The sequence below is a fragment of the Sturnira hondurensis genome, unplaced genomic scaffold, assembly GCF_014824575.4.
Source record: "Sturnira hondurensis isolate 20B ecotype Veracruz unplaced genomic scaffold, ASM1482457v3 Scaffold0021143, whole genome shotgun sequence".
Lineage (NCBI taxonomy): Eukaryota > Metazoa > Chordata > Mammalia > Chiroptera > Phyllostomidae > Sturnira > Sturnira hondurensis.
Window position 1 is genome coordinate 20871280 of NW_028093774.1, and position 16517 is coordinate 20887796.

General features: G+C 56.4%; 1 protein-coding gene across 2 annotated transcripts in view; it reads left to right on the plus strand.

Annotated features, from left to right (window-relative positions):
- LTBP2 (latent transforming growth factor beta binding protein 2) overlaps positions 1–16517 on the plus strand; it is an 89140-nt gene that overhangs the window by 50738 nt on the left and 21885 nt on the right. For both annotated transcript variants that reach the window (XM_037031420.1, XM_037031421.1), the window contains exons 9-15: positions 4114–4188; positions 7340–7462; positions 10922–11086; positions 11337–11552; positions 12648–12667; positions 13797–13836; positions 14584–14697. In XM_037031420.1, coding sequence (XP_036887315.1) covers positions 4114–4188; positions 7340–7462; positions 10922–11086; positions 11337–11552; positions 12648–12667; positions 13797–13836; positions 14584–14697 — 753 coding nt within the window. The remainder of the gene's footprint in view (positions 1–4113; positions 4189–7339; positions 7463–10921; positions 11087–11336; positions 11553–12647; positions 12668–13796; positions 13837–14583; positions 14698–16517) is intronic.

Consider the following 16517-nt stretch of genomic DNA (forward strand, 5'->3'; position numbering starts at 1 on the left):
TTGGTCCTCACAACAACCCCCAAGTTGAATTTCCATCCCCACTTCTACAGATGAAAAAATTAGACTGAAATAGGTTTTTAAAAAAAGACTGAAGGATGTTAAGAAATGCGCCCAGGTCCCACAGCTCTGACTGGAGCCAGGAAATGGGTGCGGGTCTGCCTGCCCCAGCACCCACACGCTTTCACCTACTACTCTGGGAAATAGAACTTTCTCCCCAGCTTTCCTGCCTGCACTTTGCAAACTGGGGTTCAGCTCCAGCCTGCTCACATGCCCCTGCACACCGAGCTCAACGTCATCCACCTCATCGGGTGTGTGTGCCAGTGTGTGTGTGAACCCTCTGGACAGAGGGGTGTGTGGCAGGGGACCCTCCACATCTCCCTGCTGCAGCCGTCTGTCATCACAGACTGAGACAGCCCTGGCTTATAAACAGCCATGTGGCCAGGCTTACGTCTCCACCTCCTCCTTCCCGAGCTCTGTCATAGGGTCAGGGCCAAAACTGTCTCCAGCAATTAGTTTACTCTTGTTAAGGCCTTCCTGGGAGTTCCAGCAGCAAAGGGAGAGAGGTAGTAGGGCAGGGGCAGGTTGCAGCCGGGGACCCTCTGCTTCCTCCCCGGTCTGTGTCCAGGCTGAGGTGCAGCAGTGAATAGACAGCCGGGGCCAGAAGATCTGAGTGCCAGGCCCACGTGGCCCGGGGCTCCTTACACTTGTCTGTCCTACATGATTCTTGGGCATTTTGTGTCATCCAGACTCCCTGGAGTTCAGGCTGATCCCAGCTGACCCCTCAGGAGCTGCTTTGGCCTCCTTGGGTCTAAAAGTCCCAGTGGCAAGGTCACCTGCATCTTCCCAGTGTCTCCTCGAAGCACCCATGGAAATCAGGGGTAGCAGCCGTTCTCTCTCCCCACATCTCCCAAATCCTCTGCTCTCTGGGCATTGGTCCTTGAGCTGGCTGAGCAGCCACTAAGGGTGGTGTAGCTCATCATTCCCTTTGTTGATCCAGCACGGCACTTTGGCTTTGGACGTCGGGGAGCATGTACCGAGCTTCTAATCAGCTCTTCTCACCTCCTGGGCATCCTTCTGTTTTGTTTTGTTTTTGATCCTCACCCAAGGGCATGACCATTGACTTGAGAGAGAGAGAAACTCGATGTGAGAGAGAAACATCCATCTGTTGCCTCCAGTGTGTGCCCCTATCAGGAATCGGACCTGCAGCCTCAGTATGTGCTCTGACTGAGAATCGAACCCACAGTCTTTTGGTGTATGGGATGACACCTCAACCAACTGTGCCACCCGGCCAGGGCTCCTTGTCTTTTTTTTTTCTTTCCCATTCGTTCTCCTGATCTCTTGTAAGAAAAAATGAGAAGGGGGGCACGGGGGAGGGAGGGCTCCCAGAAAGGGTGATACGCTTCCTTCTGGCAGGCATCTTCCTGTGACCTCTGACCCTATGATTCTCAGCCTGAACACCTCCTCAGGCCTGCCATGAATTCAATCATTTATTTATTGGGAAACAGTAGAGAGGAATGGTTCAGAATTTACTCCCTGGGATAATGCCTGGGATCATACTCCCAGCTCCAATCACCTGCTGGGTGACCTTGGGCATGTTTCCTAACCCCTCTGTGGCTCAGTTTGCTCATCTGTAAAATGGGAATTGTATTAGTAAGTAGCTCCAAGGGTTGTTATGAGGATGAAATAAGTAATATATGTTAAGTTTTCATAATAGGGCCTGGCCCATAGTGAGTTCTGCTTTAAGGTTTGCTCCCATCATTCATTCAGTTTTGACTGAGCATCCATACTGTTCCATGTACTGTGCTCAGTTCTAGAGACACAGCAACAGTGAAGGAGACAAGGTCCTCATTCTTGCGGAGTTTGTGCTTTATCGCGGGAGAGGGGCAAGCGAATAGCCTGCAGTGTTATATGCTGTTAACAACCAGGGAATGCCAGCCAGTGTGTGTTGGGGGCACTTGAGAGGTGCGCCCGGGGGGCTACCAGAAGTGGCGATACCTGCCCCCCCATTCAGACTCACACAGCTCCGGTGCTGGAGCCTAATCCCCGACAGAGCGACAGGCCCTGAGTGGGGCTTTCCCCAGCAGGGGCAGGCAGTGCAACTTATGTTCACACCTTTTTAATTTGAAAAAATTACGCTTTACTAATGTCTGTCCTCACTTGGTCCGTCTATCTGACTGTCACCTGTTGTGGTTGACACACACAGAGGCAGGGAAGAGTGGGGTTCCAAGAAACGGGGGCACCTCCCCTGTTTGTCTGGGACATCACAGCACAGGGCGGTGCATGGCAGACGAGGGTTTCCGACTGCGTTGTCCAGTTTTGACCCCAGCAAGCCTCACCAAGTGGGGAAGTGACTCTTCAAGATCCCTGAAGAGAAACCGGGTTCAAAATAAGACTAATGACAGAAATGCAAGTAATCATTAAAAGAACGCAAAGCTGGCACTTCCCCTCTACCGTGTAATCAGCCGTGGAGCCCAGGATCCAAGCGATTGAGAAGGCCACGTGGACTATAGTTTATATCTGCTATCGCTCCTGACAAGCTCACCTTAGGTGTATAAAGTGCCCTGAGACGGCACTTAAGGACAGAATTGAAGCTGTCTTGATTAAAAAAATAAAATAAAAACAGCAAGACACTCAAACTTTGCTGTACAATTCAGTGAAAGTATAGCTATTTCTCACATGTCTTCTGGTATCTGCAAGAATCTATTTCAACAATAAAATATATGAAGAACTATCTTTTTTGTAAGCCAGTAAAGAAAAAATGAACCAGAAGACACCTATTCCTGATAATAAATGAATTCTTGAATTAAAACAAAACAAAACGAAACGCTGGCAGGGCACCTGCGGATGCTGCGCGTGGCTCAGGGATGACGATGGAGAACGCCGCCTGTGAAACCCCTTCAGCATAGGCGTCCCCGGAGAGCTGTCCCCGCAAAGGAGTCAAAGCCAGAAGGCGGCAAAGCACTGCAGGAAGTCGTCATGCAGTTAACTGTATAGACCAAGACCTTTAAAGTAGGACAGTGTCTTTATGGAACTTTGGGTTGAAATAGCGCCTGCCCAAACCCCTTGAACCCTTTGAAAATGGCTGTCTTCCTTGGCAGAGGAATTGTCAGACTTAACCATGAGCTGTTCTTTTTCAAAGAACAAGAAGACGGGTGTCCCTAGTTGCTGCCTTTCTCTGTGATGACAGGTGGCTATCTGCAGTACGCTGCCCGCTGGAGCTTTTTGACAGGGTTGACAGACTAGTCTGTCCCCCCAAAGTAACAGAGACTCGCCCCTGTTCTCATGTAGCATAAATAGTTTTTGATTGCTCTGCAAAGGAAAGCAGGGTGTTGTGAAATCAAAGCAGAAGCATCAGCACCAAAATCCGGAGAATTATTTCCTCACTGTGGGGTGCTGTGAACTGTCTCCATTCTCACACTTGAAAAACTTGAAAACTGGAATTTTCTGACTTAGCATGTGTAAGACAAACCAACCAACCTCCCTGCGGGGAAGATGGAAATTTACTAGCCAGATTTCAACAGCATCACATGGTTGGTGAATGTGAGTGAGAAGTCAAGTCATGGTTTTATAAGCACAGTCACTGATGAGTTTCTTCCATGTTGAGTAGGACATGTTGTCAGTTACAGCAGCATTAAAACCAAGTATCAGAATAGATTGGACTAAGCCAGAGTGTGAATTGTTGTATCCAGATGGTTAAAAACCAATAAAACAACTATAGTGATATACAATGGAACCATTAGGAGAAACTGGGTGATGGATACTCAGGTACTATTTTTTGCAACTTCCTGCAAGTCTACAATTACTTCAAAACAAAAAGTTTTAAAAAAGTAATAAAAGGTGTTCAATCATATGGGATATTGTGTTACATCAATATAGTATACTATAAACTATATAATACTATAATTATATATAAGATACATCGTTACTTAATGTCATTTTTTTTAAGAGCAAGGTGGACTGAGAGTAGCCTGGCACAGCTGGTGATGGCTTGAGAAATAGGGCCTCGCAGCTACAGAGTGGCCTGGACATCTAGACTGCACCCCACTTCTTCACATGGGTGACAGGGGACCCCAAGGGCCCTCACTGAGACCTGTCTGTGTCTTCACTCCTCAGCCTCCCCAGTGATTGAAAATGGCCAGCTGGAGTGTCCCCAGGGTTACAAGAGACTAAACCTCACTCACTGCCAAGGTAAGGATGACCAGGGCTGAGGCTGGGCTGGGAGAGGGGAATGACAGAGGCCTAATGACACAGGGACTGCCCCCCTCCCCCTGCCTCATCGGTGGGCACTGCCTGCCTGGTCTCCACTGGGCACCTCTAAGCCCCCGCCTGGAGGAGCTCTGGGGGTGCTGGTTGCCGAGGCCTGAGGAAGTCAAGGGATAGGAACAGAGCGAGCTGAGGAGGGACCTGCGGCTGAGCCCAGCCCCCCACCCCATCTCCACCCACCCCCACTGGGACCTGGACCAGGCCCCTCTCTAGGAATGCATGGTGCTCTGCCTGAGGGTGCCACCCCACTTTCCACACGGCCACTCACCGCCTGGGCTGATGTCCCTGGAATGGGAGGCTTTTGACCCTAAGGTGGAAGATCCAGTCAGCCCAAGTTAGTGGGGACCTCTGAGGACCTTCTCCAGCCCAGCCCATCAGCACCTTTCCCAGCCTCGTCCCACTGCTGGGAGGGGGAGAGGGGAGGGCACCGGTGGAGGAGAAGGGACCATGGAGCACAAACCCTAGCCTTGCTGGCCTGGCTGACAGGCTCTGGGAGATCAGCTGGGCCCAGGGTGCCCTGCATTACAGAGCCCCCAGATGGGCAAGGCCCAGGGGTGCCTGGGGACAGAAGGGTGGGGGGTGGGGCTCAGCTATGGCTTTGTCATGACAGGGAAGTCCAGTGGGGGTGGGGAGTGGGACCAGGATGGCAGAGGGTTCCGGGAGGCTTCACGGAGGGAGGTGGTGGCTGCCACCCCGCAGCTGAAGCTCTGAGTGAGGAGCCCCCCGTTGGCCGTGGGCCTGGCAGCGGGTGTGATATGAGCAGGGCCTTTGGGGCTGTGAGAAGCTTCTAGGGCCGACACCGTGAGGAACGAAGGCAGCTTCTGCTTCGGAAAGCTCTGAGAACTGGATGCACTGCTCTGTCTCTGTGGCTACTTTGGGTGAAGCTGCATGAGAGACAGGGACTGACCCAGGTGGCCCCCTCGGTACCTTCCCCCAGAGGCTTCTTCAGGGGCGTGGAGTCTGAGGAGGCCCTGGGGTGACTGGGCTCTCAGTGTGTGGGGTGCCAGGCCCCAGGAGGATTTCTGGCCTGTGGATAAGAAAAGGAGTTTGGACCAGGCAAAAGGGCTGACATGTGCCCAGCCCAGCCTGGGATCCCCCTCCCTCTGGGGCAAGTGAGCTGAGGACCTAGTGGACAGTGGGTGTGGACAGCTGTCTGTACTTTTGCCCTTGGAGGCCGCAGGAGGTTTGTTCATATTTAAACTGTCTCCAGTGGCCTCTCCTTCTGGCAGTTTTCCCAGGCCAGGAGGTTCAAGTTATTTCCAGAGTCTCACATGAGCTCTGCCCTCCATTCCCTGAGTCCGCAGGATACAGGACGCCAAGGGACCCTCCCTGCAGGCCCTGCACCTGAACCCTCCCCTCCCACGTCTGTGGCGGTAGTCTCATGTCTGCAAAGGAACCCACCCAATGCTGCACCCATGGGTGCCACCTCCCTCTCCCTTCACCTTCTCCCCTATTCCCACTGGGTGATTTTGGGGTGTGGTTGTGAGCTGTGTACATTGTGCCAGGTGCTGGTACCCAGGATGGCTAAGACCTGGCTGCCACCCCAGGTGAAGACAAGCACCTAAACAATTACACACTGAGAGAGACGCGCTCTGGGCGGAAAGTAGCACTGGGTGCTATGGGATCGCGCAGTGGTGGCCCTTCCCAGACTGGAGGATATCTGACCTAGACTTAAAGAAAGGGGAGAGCTGGCCAGCTCACGTGACTCCAGGCACTGGGACGAGCATACTTGAAGGAGTAGTTTGGGCCAGCTGGGGTGCAGCCTGTGTGCACATAGCAGGTACGCAGGCATCCCCGGGCCTCGTCGATGCACCCACTCACCCACAGGCTTCAGAGAAACATGGCAGAGGGCCTTGGATACCATGCAAGGGTATAGGGGCTCCCTATGGGGAGCAGTAGGGAGCCTGGTAGCTTCTCAAGCAGAGGGGAGGCAAGTCAGGTTTGTGTTCAGACGTATCACTCTGGCCAGTCTGGAGGTGCATGGATCAGCATCCCTCCCCAGCCGTCCCTTCCAGGAGGGTGTCCTGACCAGGGGAAGGCGGTCAGAGCCAATTTTTCAAGGGCTCAGGCCCTTCATTCCTGTGCTCAGAGTCAATTTCTCCAAAGCCTGTGGGTGAGCAGGCAGCTCCGATGACGCCTCTGGCCCTGGCGGTGGGCGCCCCTCACAAATTCTCACACTCATCATTAGCGCTGCCACCACAGTTAACAAAGGTGACACTGCCCTAAGGGGCAGCGACTTCTTGGAGCTGACAGTGTGAGAGTGGGGATCTCCTCTTCGCAGGAAGAAGCTTCCATCATGAAACAGTTTTGAGATCATAGAGGGAGCTAATGGAGGTCCCTGGTCTGAAGCACGGCCCGAGCCTCCCCTGCTCAGGGGCGGGGTGGTGGGGGAGTGGCCTGCCTGAGGCTGGGTGTTCGAAGGGCCTTCAGACCTGCTCTCCTAACCCTCTGCCTCCCAGCACCTGCCTCCCCCTCCTTGTCGGGGCACCTCCCTCTGCAGCTCACTGTGTACGTGTTCCCCGGACTTTCGGTCCGGCAGAGATGCTTCAGGGTTTCCCAAGGAAAGCTGAATGGGAGGGACTGGGAAGCCCTTTTCTCCACCCTCCAGCCCCACTGTCCCTTTAGCTGCTGGCCCTGTTTGCATCCCAGCATGCCTCTTACTCCTGAGCAACTCTGGGCAAGTTACTTCTGGAGCTTCAGTTTCCCCACCTATAGCGTGAAGACGTGTGAACCTACTTAATAAAATCGTGAAAATTAAGTCACATGCAATAGGCTCTCAGAAAACACTAGCTCTTACTATTATGGTTATTATTACCAGTCACAGGACCAAGTAAGTGGTTTGCCATTTTTATCTTGTTTTATTGTTCTATTCTAGCCCGTTTGGTAGTTTACTCTTATTATGCCCATTTTACAGATGAGGAAGTTGAGGCACAGAGAGAGGGATCGAGTTAATAGGAGGCAGCTCCCTGGTTGTTGTCCTTTAACTTGGAGGAAGTATTGGAAGATCTCTGCCTGGGTCCTGCCCCTCGTCAAGCCGAGGTGGGCAGGCCCCTGGTCATCTCCTCCCACCCCACAGATATCAACGAGTGCCTGACCCTGGGCCTGTGCGCAGACGCGGAGTGTGTGAACACGAGGGGCAGCTACCTGTGCACCTGCAGGCCCGGCCTCATGCTAGACCCGTCGAGGAGCCGCTGTGTGTGTGAGTGCTGGTGGGGAGCAGGGGTAAGGGACACGGGGAGACAACAAGATGGGATACTCGGGGACCACAGGCCAGGCCCAGAAATTCCCCCCAGGCTCCATCTCTGAGCCCAGTGTTTGCTACTCAACCTGGAACTGGGCCCCATGTACAAAACTGGATCTGTCCCCTCCTGCTGGGACAGAGGCAGCTGCTACCGCACTTGGAGCTTTAGGCATTTTTTTTGGGGGGGTGGCAGTTTGGGGTTTTCTACTCCTGTTTTCCCTCTAGTCATTTCTGGCCCCTCTGTGACCTCATTTGCCCTGGAGGGGTCTGTGTTGCCTCTGCCCTAACATCTGGCTGAGCGCGGCTGCCTCTCCCAGCACCTGAGCTTGGCCGCCCTGCTCACTCAGCACAGGCCTTTCGGAAAGGGCCTGTCTGCAGCCTGAATGGCGCCACGGCCCGGCCCCAGGGCCTTTCCATCACCCTGTGGTCCCTCGTGGTTCCGAGTGTGTCTGCGTCCGTGAGCACGAACGTGTCACGAGTCGAGTCATATTAGCATTGTGTGCGTGCATGCACACCCAGCTAGCTGTTTCCACTGACTTTTGTGGATTCCAGCAGGGAGGGGCCCGGGCTGACAGGCGCAGACGGGGCTTTCCTGGGGCAGCGAGGTCTGAGCAGGGCTGAATAAAGCCAGTCCTGACTGGCTGCTGCCAAGGCACAGCCCAGATCTGGCCCAGCCACCCCGGCTCAGCAGAGCTCCCTGGGGCTGGCTAAGCCCTCAGTCTGCANGGTGGCAGTTTGGGGTTTTCTACTCCTGTTTTCCCTCTAGTCATTTCTGGCCCCTCTGTGACCTCATTTGCCCTGGAGGGGTCGGTGTTGCCTCTGCCCTAACATCTGGCTGAGCGCGGCTGCCTCTCCCAGCACCTGAGCTTGGCCACCCTGCTCACTCAGCACAGGCCTTTTGGAAAGGGCCTGTCTGCAGCCTGAATGGCGCCACGGCCCGGCCCCAGGGCCTTTCCATCACCCTGCGGTCCCTCGTGGTTCTGAGTGTGTCTGCGTCCGTGAGCACGAACGTGTCACGAGTCGAGTCGTATTAGCATTGTGTGCGTGCATACACACCCAGCTAGCTGTTTCCACTGACTTTTGTGGATTCCAGCAGGGAGGGGCCCGGGCTGACAGGCGCAGACGGGGCTTTCCTGGGGCAGCGAGGTCTGAGCAGAGCTGAATAAAGCCAGTCCTGACTGGCTGCTGCCAAGGCACAGCCCAGATCTGGCCCAGCCACCCCGGCTCAGCAGAGCTCCCTGGGGCTGGCTAAGCCCTCAGTCTGCAAACCACAAGGGTCTGAGGAGACCGCAGGATGAATGTCACACAGTGCCACTCGGAGGGAGCCCCCGCGTGGGGGGCGGATTCTGCCCAGTGTGTGTCTCCCGGGAGAGGGGACACCCAGAGAGTAAGGGGCCCAGGCTGGGGAGGACCTGCCAGGCTGCTGTCAGGAAGAGCTCACGGTGACAGAGACATGTAATCAAGGCCTCCAGGAGCTTCCGGCTCTTCCTCCTCCCCACCGTGCCCGCCCCCCTATCACACCAGGAGTCCTTTATTAGGCAGGCGTATTTCGTGTCTGAGGTGATGTGTTTGTTGGTGCCAGAAAGAGACCTTCCATGCAGAGGGAAGCAGAGGTGACCCTTTTCTTCCCTCTGTCTTTAGTATTACCCACTCCAGCCTCCTCTGATGATTCCTCTCCCCAGGAGGCGGGTGCTGGGATTTAGCGTCTGAGCCTTGCCCTCCTTTCTGTCACCTGACCAGGGCTGGGAGCACAGCTCCACAGGCCCTCTGGGCTGGGGAGCCTCCTGATACACCCAGCAGTGTTGCCTCGCCCTGGGGCTTCACGGGACCCAGCCCTCCGGACAGCATCCCAAAGGGAAGTGGCGGTGGGAGGCAGATTATTTTTTTTGTCTGGTTGGTTGTTGGTTTTGGGGGGCGGGGGCAGGGCAGGAATCAAACCTGGAGACCCAGGCTCATGGACTGGCCGACAAATGACCTGTGTATAGCACATGATCTCTGACAAGGCCCCTTCTCACGTGTCGCTGTAAAGAAGGTGTATTGGTCAGGTGTCTTTGGGTTACAAGTGACAGAAACCCAGCTCAAACCACCTAAGCAACAGTAATTCTTTGGTCCACACAACTAGGAGGTCTACAGGTAGGTGTGCCTCAGGCTTGGCTGGATCCAGGCACCCCTGGTGTCTTTAGGATGTCTCTTGCTCTCTTTCCTCCAGGTTGATTTCTTGGTCCTTCAAAGGTACCCACCAGATGCTTCGGGCCTACATCCTCCCAGCCTTGCAAACTTGAAAAAAAGGGGGCAGGGAATAAAAATCATCTCTTTTCTAATAATTTAGGAGCAGTCCCGGAGCTGATAATCATCACTGGGCCTACTTATCAAGCACCCGCCCCTGATTCAGTCACTGGGATCAGGGACGAGGGCTGCTCTCCTTCAACCAGGAAGTGGGGGGGCCAAGAATGGGGGGAGGGGTGGATCCCACAGGAAAACAGGACGCTGCTACCAGAATGTGAGGGACAGGCATGCACCACCCATGGGACCACCATCATCATCACCCTTATTTCACGCATGAAGGAGATGAGGCCCAGGAGGTTATGTAGCTCAGGGTGGGGCAGGGAGTTGAACTTGGGCTGCTGGGTCCTGGCCAGGGCTCCCCAGAGTCATCAGATCCTCAGCTTTGAGTGTTGCCCGCTTCACCCCACCCTGTATCCCCTCGTCCGGCCCTCTAAAGAGTTCAGTCCCTTACAATGAGGCATGACCTCCTCATCTTCTGCTGAGGTAATTTATAGGAGAACCTGTAACATTTGCTATCAAAGTACAAGCACGGGGACAATGGTGGTGGCATTGTTATTTTCGAGACCCAGCCTAGCTCGCACTCGCTGTGGTCCACTGGATTCTGATTCACGGCTCCTGCCGTCCACCAGCCCAGTCGGCACGTACTGAGCATCTGCCTGCTGCTGCTGCGTGCAGGGGGCCTGGGTTGCAAAGGTGGCAGAGTCCCTGTCCTGATAGCTGCCCCTCAGGCCTTTGGTTCTCACCTCCTCTCCTCTCTCCAAGGAGACTGGCCCCCAGAGCCCACTGCTCCTCACCAATGCCAGGCCCATGTTGGGCTTTGGGAATCACTTACCATTCAGCACCTAGGGACAAGTAGGCACACCCCCATTTCCTGCTGTCAGATTCTCCACGTGGGTGGGAGTAACGGGTCCCCTCAACCAGGTAACATGAGGAGGTGCTGAAGCTTCCACAACAGCTGTTCCGCCCAACGACCTTCCTGTGAGCATTTTCAGGGCCCACACACCCAGGCTGTGACACTGACCAGGCCAGTCCCAGTGCATACAACTGGCCCCTCCTCCATCCTCTGCCCTCTCTGCTGTGCTTCCCATCCCCCCTCCACCAGCGCGGCCCCACCTGCTGTGTCTGTTGCAGCGGACAAGGCTGTCTCCATGCAGCAGGGCCTGTGCTACAGGGCCCTGGGGCCCAGCACCTGCACGCTGCCTCTGAGCCAGAAGATCACCAAGCAGATATGCTGCTGTAGCCGAGTAGGCAAAGCATGGGGCAGCGACTGTGAGAAATGCCCCCCTCCTGGCACAGGTAACCCTCAGTCCCCTTCTCAGCTCTGGCCCCCACAGGGCTTCCTCCTAGCCAGTGCAAAGGCCCTTTTCCCCTCTGTGGACCCTAGTCTTTTCCCCTCTGTGGACCCTAGTCTTCCTTCCTGCTCAGCTCCTTAACCCAACCTGGAGTCCCCCTGTCCTTGCTGTCCCCCCTAGAGAGGGCAGGGAGGGCCCCGGGTTCCTGCAGGAGCAGCACCTCTCAGCGTGTCCTCTGACCACTGGCCTTGCAGAGTCCTTCAGGGAGATCTGTCCTGCCGGCCATGGCTATACCTACTCAAGCTCAGACATCCGTCTGACTGTGAGGAAAGCCGAGGAAGAAGAACTGGCCAGGCCCTCGAGAGAGCAAGGGCCAAAGAGTGAGGGGACCCTGCCCAGGCCAGCGGAGAGGCAGCCACTCAGGGCAGTCACCAGCACCTGGCAGGAGGCCGAGACCATCCCCAACAAAGGTATCCAGGCTGGGGGAGATGCCTGCGGGGTTCCCCTTCCCCCTTGGATTACAACACCTCAAAGAGCCACTGGGAGTTTATCCTGGACACACAACGTCTCCTCTCCAGAGCCTTAGGAAAGGGAGTTTGGAGCAGCAGCACCCAGCTTGGGAACCTGCTCTCCTGGCCTGGCATGACAGAAACGCCTCACCCCTTCCTCTCCCATACGGGGTCCAGACATGCCCACATCCCAGGAAGTTGCCGATGGAGGTGGGAGAGGTCAACCACAGCCCCCACCCCATCCAATCAGGCCTTTCCACCCCCGCCCCTGGCCATGCAGCAGCTGAGGCTGGCACTTGCTGCAAGGCCCGAAGAGCTGGCAGGTGGATCCTGGGGAGCCTGGGTGCTCTCGATCGCCAGCCTGGCCGCAGAGTCAGAGCACTAACTCCAGCTCAGCTCCCTTAGGCTCAGGAGGCATGGGGCTGGGAGGAGACCGGGCTTGTGGCACCCCTGGCAGGTGCCCTCGGGTAGCCATGCAGAAGACAGGCCCAGGTTACTGGGAACACAGTGCACAGGAGGCCAAGGACGCATTGGGACCAGGGGAACTAGGAGATGGCCATAGCTGCTCCAGGCACCTGGAACAGACAGACAAGGAAGTCAGGACAGCCCAAGTCGCCATGGGAACTGGACACTGGCCAAGCCAGCAGCAGCTCCTTCCTAGAACTGCTCCCCTGGCCCGTAGCCCGGGTGAGGGGTGGAGTGAATAGGTATGACTGGGAGGCTTGGGAGGGAGGAGGTGTAGGGGCAAGGAGGAGAGGTACAGCTAGGACCCACAGGGTGGGCAGAATCAGGTGGGGTGGGACTCCTGTCAGGAGAGACCTTAGAGGGATGCAGGTCTGGGACATACCCTGTAGTCAGAGTCTGGGATCTGTGGGGTCATTTTCCATGGGGTGGAAGGGGCAGAGGCAGGCAAGAAGAGTCCAAGATCTCTCCCCAACTGACCTGCTGGGGACAAGGTCAGGAGGTCACAGACTGAACTAGCCCTGGCCGTGGGTGGAGGGGAGAAGGCAGCCAAACTGTCCTCCCTGAGCTCACGCTCTCACCTTTCCTTCCCAGGTGACTCTCAGGCTGGTCAGGTGAGTGAGTCCCCCTACTGGGGAGCTGGGCAAGCATGCCACAGAGGGGGACCCCCGGCCACCGAGGCTGTGGGGCAGTGTCCTGGGAGGGAGGAAAGGGCGAAGGATGGCATGCATGTGGGATTTCACTTGGAGAGATGCTGAAGGGGGAGCGTTGAACCAAACACTGTTTTATCCTAAAGGAAGTGATAGCAACAGCTACTCTCGGTCAAAAATCTTCTAAGCTTTCTCGTTTGGGATGGTCTGTGGCCCCCTTCAGAAAGGAAGTAGGAGCCTCTCCTGTTTGGGCTGTCACTCAAGCAGATGAGGTCTAGAACTGGTTCTGGATCGATTTCAAATCAGGCAGTTTCTGAGCTTGATTTGCTTAAATCCCAAGGACTCCTCTATGAGTGGCTCATGGGGACGTGGGGGACAGCCTCGAGCCACTTCACTGAGAAATGGGGCTCCCGCCCCTTCTCTGTGCCCAGGAGTCCCCTGAGCGTTCTCCTAGAAAAGCAATCCAGAACAGCGAATCTGCTTTTTCCCTCACCAGTCTGCCAGTCCCCTCCCTGTCCCCCACCCCTCCAACCTGCTCACCCAACTGCCTCCAAACACCAGTTTTCTAAGGAGCTGCCTCTCCTTCCGGAGAACCATGTGCCATCTCCCCAGTCCAAAGCTCCACTTCCAGTCCTCTGTCCACCTCAGGCCATCCTCCTCCTCCTGGTCCCCAGGGTTTGTCCACCTCTGCCCGGGGGCTGTGGGCAGGGGCAGCAGGTGGGGCCTGGAACCCCAGCTTCACTGCACTGGCCCTGTGACACCGGGCAGGCCAGTTAACCTCTGGAGCTTCCGCTGCTGTGTCTGAAATCACAACATTGATACAACGCTAGCTGATGTGATACTGGCTGGTGCATTACATGCTTCGGTTCCTTTAATCATCACACCCGGTGATCATAGGACAGCTGAGATTAATTAGGTGTAGACATACAGTGCCTAGCAGAACGCCCAGCATGTAGCACACACTGATCAGTTCCGGGAGTGAATGGAAGAGTGAGTGAGTGGGTGAGTGAGTCGGACGGGGAACCTGGTAGAAGGCAGCATGTCATGGGGGTGACAGAGGAACCAAGAGAAACATTCTCTTGTTTCTGTGCAGGTCACAGCCAGTGTTACCCAAGTACCTGCCTGGGTCCCAGGTGAGTCCCTCCTCCTACTGGCTCCCAGCTAAAAGAGAAGTGGGGAAGGAGAGACCATCTCGTAGTGGAGTTAATGCGCATGTCACACAGGGCTCCGAGCAGGTGAGGTCACACATGACGACGTGACATGTGAACTCCATGCACCTACGGAGCTGGTTAGGGCAGCAAGGCGCAGGGATGCTTTGCAATTTTCCTTACCACAGCATCCTTCTACATTTCGAGAGCCACCCAGCACGTACAGGAGACCAAAGAGGAAGCACTGGCCGAAAGGAGTCGGTTCCCAGAGCTCTTCCCCCAGTGCCTGTCTTCCCTTGGGAACAGTTAGGGCTTTGCGGAGGCCAGCTGGGCAGTCGCTGGGGTTGGGGACAGAGCACTGTTCCGAAGTCAGAGAGCTGGGCTTCTGCTTCCTCTGGTGGAAAATGGGCACTAACACCTGTCCTGCTGCCTCCCAAAGCAGATGAGACGTTGGTGTTTGCGGCAGCGCTCTGTAAACAGTAAAATGGAGCGTGAGACTGGATGAGCCCTGAGATCCGACGGACTCTCAGATTCTCTGACACTGTCTGAGGCCAGGTCAAGTCTCAGGAGGCTGGGAGGCAGAAGGGGTGACCCGCCCTAGGCTTCACCCCTGGAGGTGGAACAGCTGGAGCAAGGGAAGGGCCCCTGCCAGCATCTCCAGAGGGAGCACTGTCCCTGGTGGGAAGGCAGGTGGCCAAGGGGCTGTGCCCACCTGCTCCTTTTCCCCTACAGGAGATGCCACAGGAAGACCAACGCCACCACTGCCTGGAGCTGGGATTCCAGGGACCCGGGAAGAAGAGCCAATGACCACCCCAGCCAACGTGCTGCTGACCCCAGGCCCCCCAGGTACCTGCAGCCAGCCCTGTGAGGGGCAACCACCTAGAGCTGACCCCAGGGCTCTCGGCCAGATGAGCTCACCCGAGCTCAGCGCCCCTGGCCTCACCCCATGGAGACCACAGGGTGCCCTAGCGGACACAGGGGTCTTGATGGGGAAGGGACACCCCGGGAGGGTCTCACTCAGAGACCCTCCCAGAGAATCCAGGGGGCCTCCAGAGGACAGGGAGCACTCGGAGCCCCAGGGGCCTGGCTCTTGCACTGTGACCCTGAGGCATCTGCGTGCCCTGGCAGCGGGCAGCGTCCTCCCCTGGGAGGGCCGACTTCGGGGAGGGGAAGGGCTCTGGTTCTCAAGGTTGTTTAACTGCCCGGGAGCCTGTGGTTCCCCCTCCCCCTACCTCCCTACCCGGCCTCTAAACGGTGAGGGGGTGCGGTGAGGGGTCCCCAGCAAACCCACCTTGCTCTGGAGTGTGCCCACCCCAAGGCTCATTGTTGGGGGATAGGCAAAGCTGGTGCTGCCTGCTGCTCCCTGTGCGCATGTGAGCTCACGTGTGCCCTCATTTGCTCCCGAGTGTGCCCTCATACCTCACACGTGCCCTTTCCAGGGCTTGCCGGTCTCTTAACCTCACAGCCCGAGGGAGAGGGGAGAGGGGTCTCTCTGGCCTTCCTCTGGCGCAGGGAGAGACCTGGAGCCTGGTGGAGCAGCTCAGAGAATGTGGGCTTGAACCAGGGCCTCCTGCTGCCCCTGCCTGGACCGGTCCTCTAGGCTCAGGTCCCCGCCCCCTCCTCAGCTCCCCCGCACCCAGCAGGCAGGATGAGCTGGGGGAAGGGGCTCAGCTCCACAGCCTGAGTCTCTGACAAGGAAAATGGACCTGGAGGCAGAAACAGAGGGGCAGGAGGGGTCCAGGCCAGGCCCTGCAGCAGTTTCAGGGGGACAGGGTGCCCCCCAACCACCACCAATAGCCTTCTGCCCAATCCCTCATCTTCCCTGTCACCTTCCAAACTCATCCCTCTAGGAGAAGAACATTTAGAACCTGGCTGGGCATCCCCAGGAGCACCCAGGCTGACACTTGGAGCCAGGCCAGTGACAGGGTAGCCCACCAAAGGGGCCAGTGTGCCTGTTCGGTTCAGTCCAATTTAGCAAATGCTGTAAAGCCCCACTGTGCACCACCACAGGCCACATTCTGAGCCCTTCCCTGGGTTTCCAGGGTTACCTCAGGGCTGTGGGGCAGGGTCGGGGTGCCCAGGCCGAGAGGGCTTCCCGCTGAGACATCAGAGTGCACGCAGGGGCCGAAAGCATCCGTCATTCAGTCCGTGGCCTGTCTGCTCTGCGTGTTGTAAGTGCAAGGCGCCTTTCCAGTGCTGGGACAGAGTTCGTAAAAGCTGTTCTCCATCCTCTGTGCAGCCTCCACCCTGAGTCCTGGAGAATCTCCAAACTGTTTCTGAAGTCAGTATCTGTCTCTGCTTTTTACCCCATACCACCCACACTGGTCCTTGTTTAAATTATTCCAGCAGGTCTCTACGGCCCTGTGTGCCTTCCATCCCATCCTTCTGAGCGAGGGGCATGGCAAGACGAGTGCGTGGTCTTTCAGAGACAGCTCTGGTCACACCCCACAGGGCATGACCCCCTGCTCACACGTCTCAGTGTGGCATTTAAGACCCTGCTCAGTGGGCCCCAGCCCCTCTCCCCTGTTCTCCTAGAACTTCTCCTTAAGCACCCTGCTCACCAGATCTGTCTGTCTGTCTAGGGGAAATGGGCAGGATTAGCCAGGGAAAGGAATCGCTGGGCACTGGGGTGAGAGCCAGGCCCGTATTCAGGGAGCGGTCAGGCT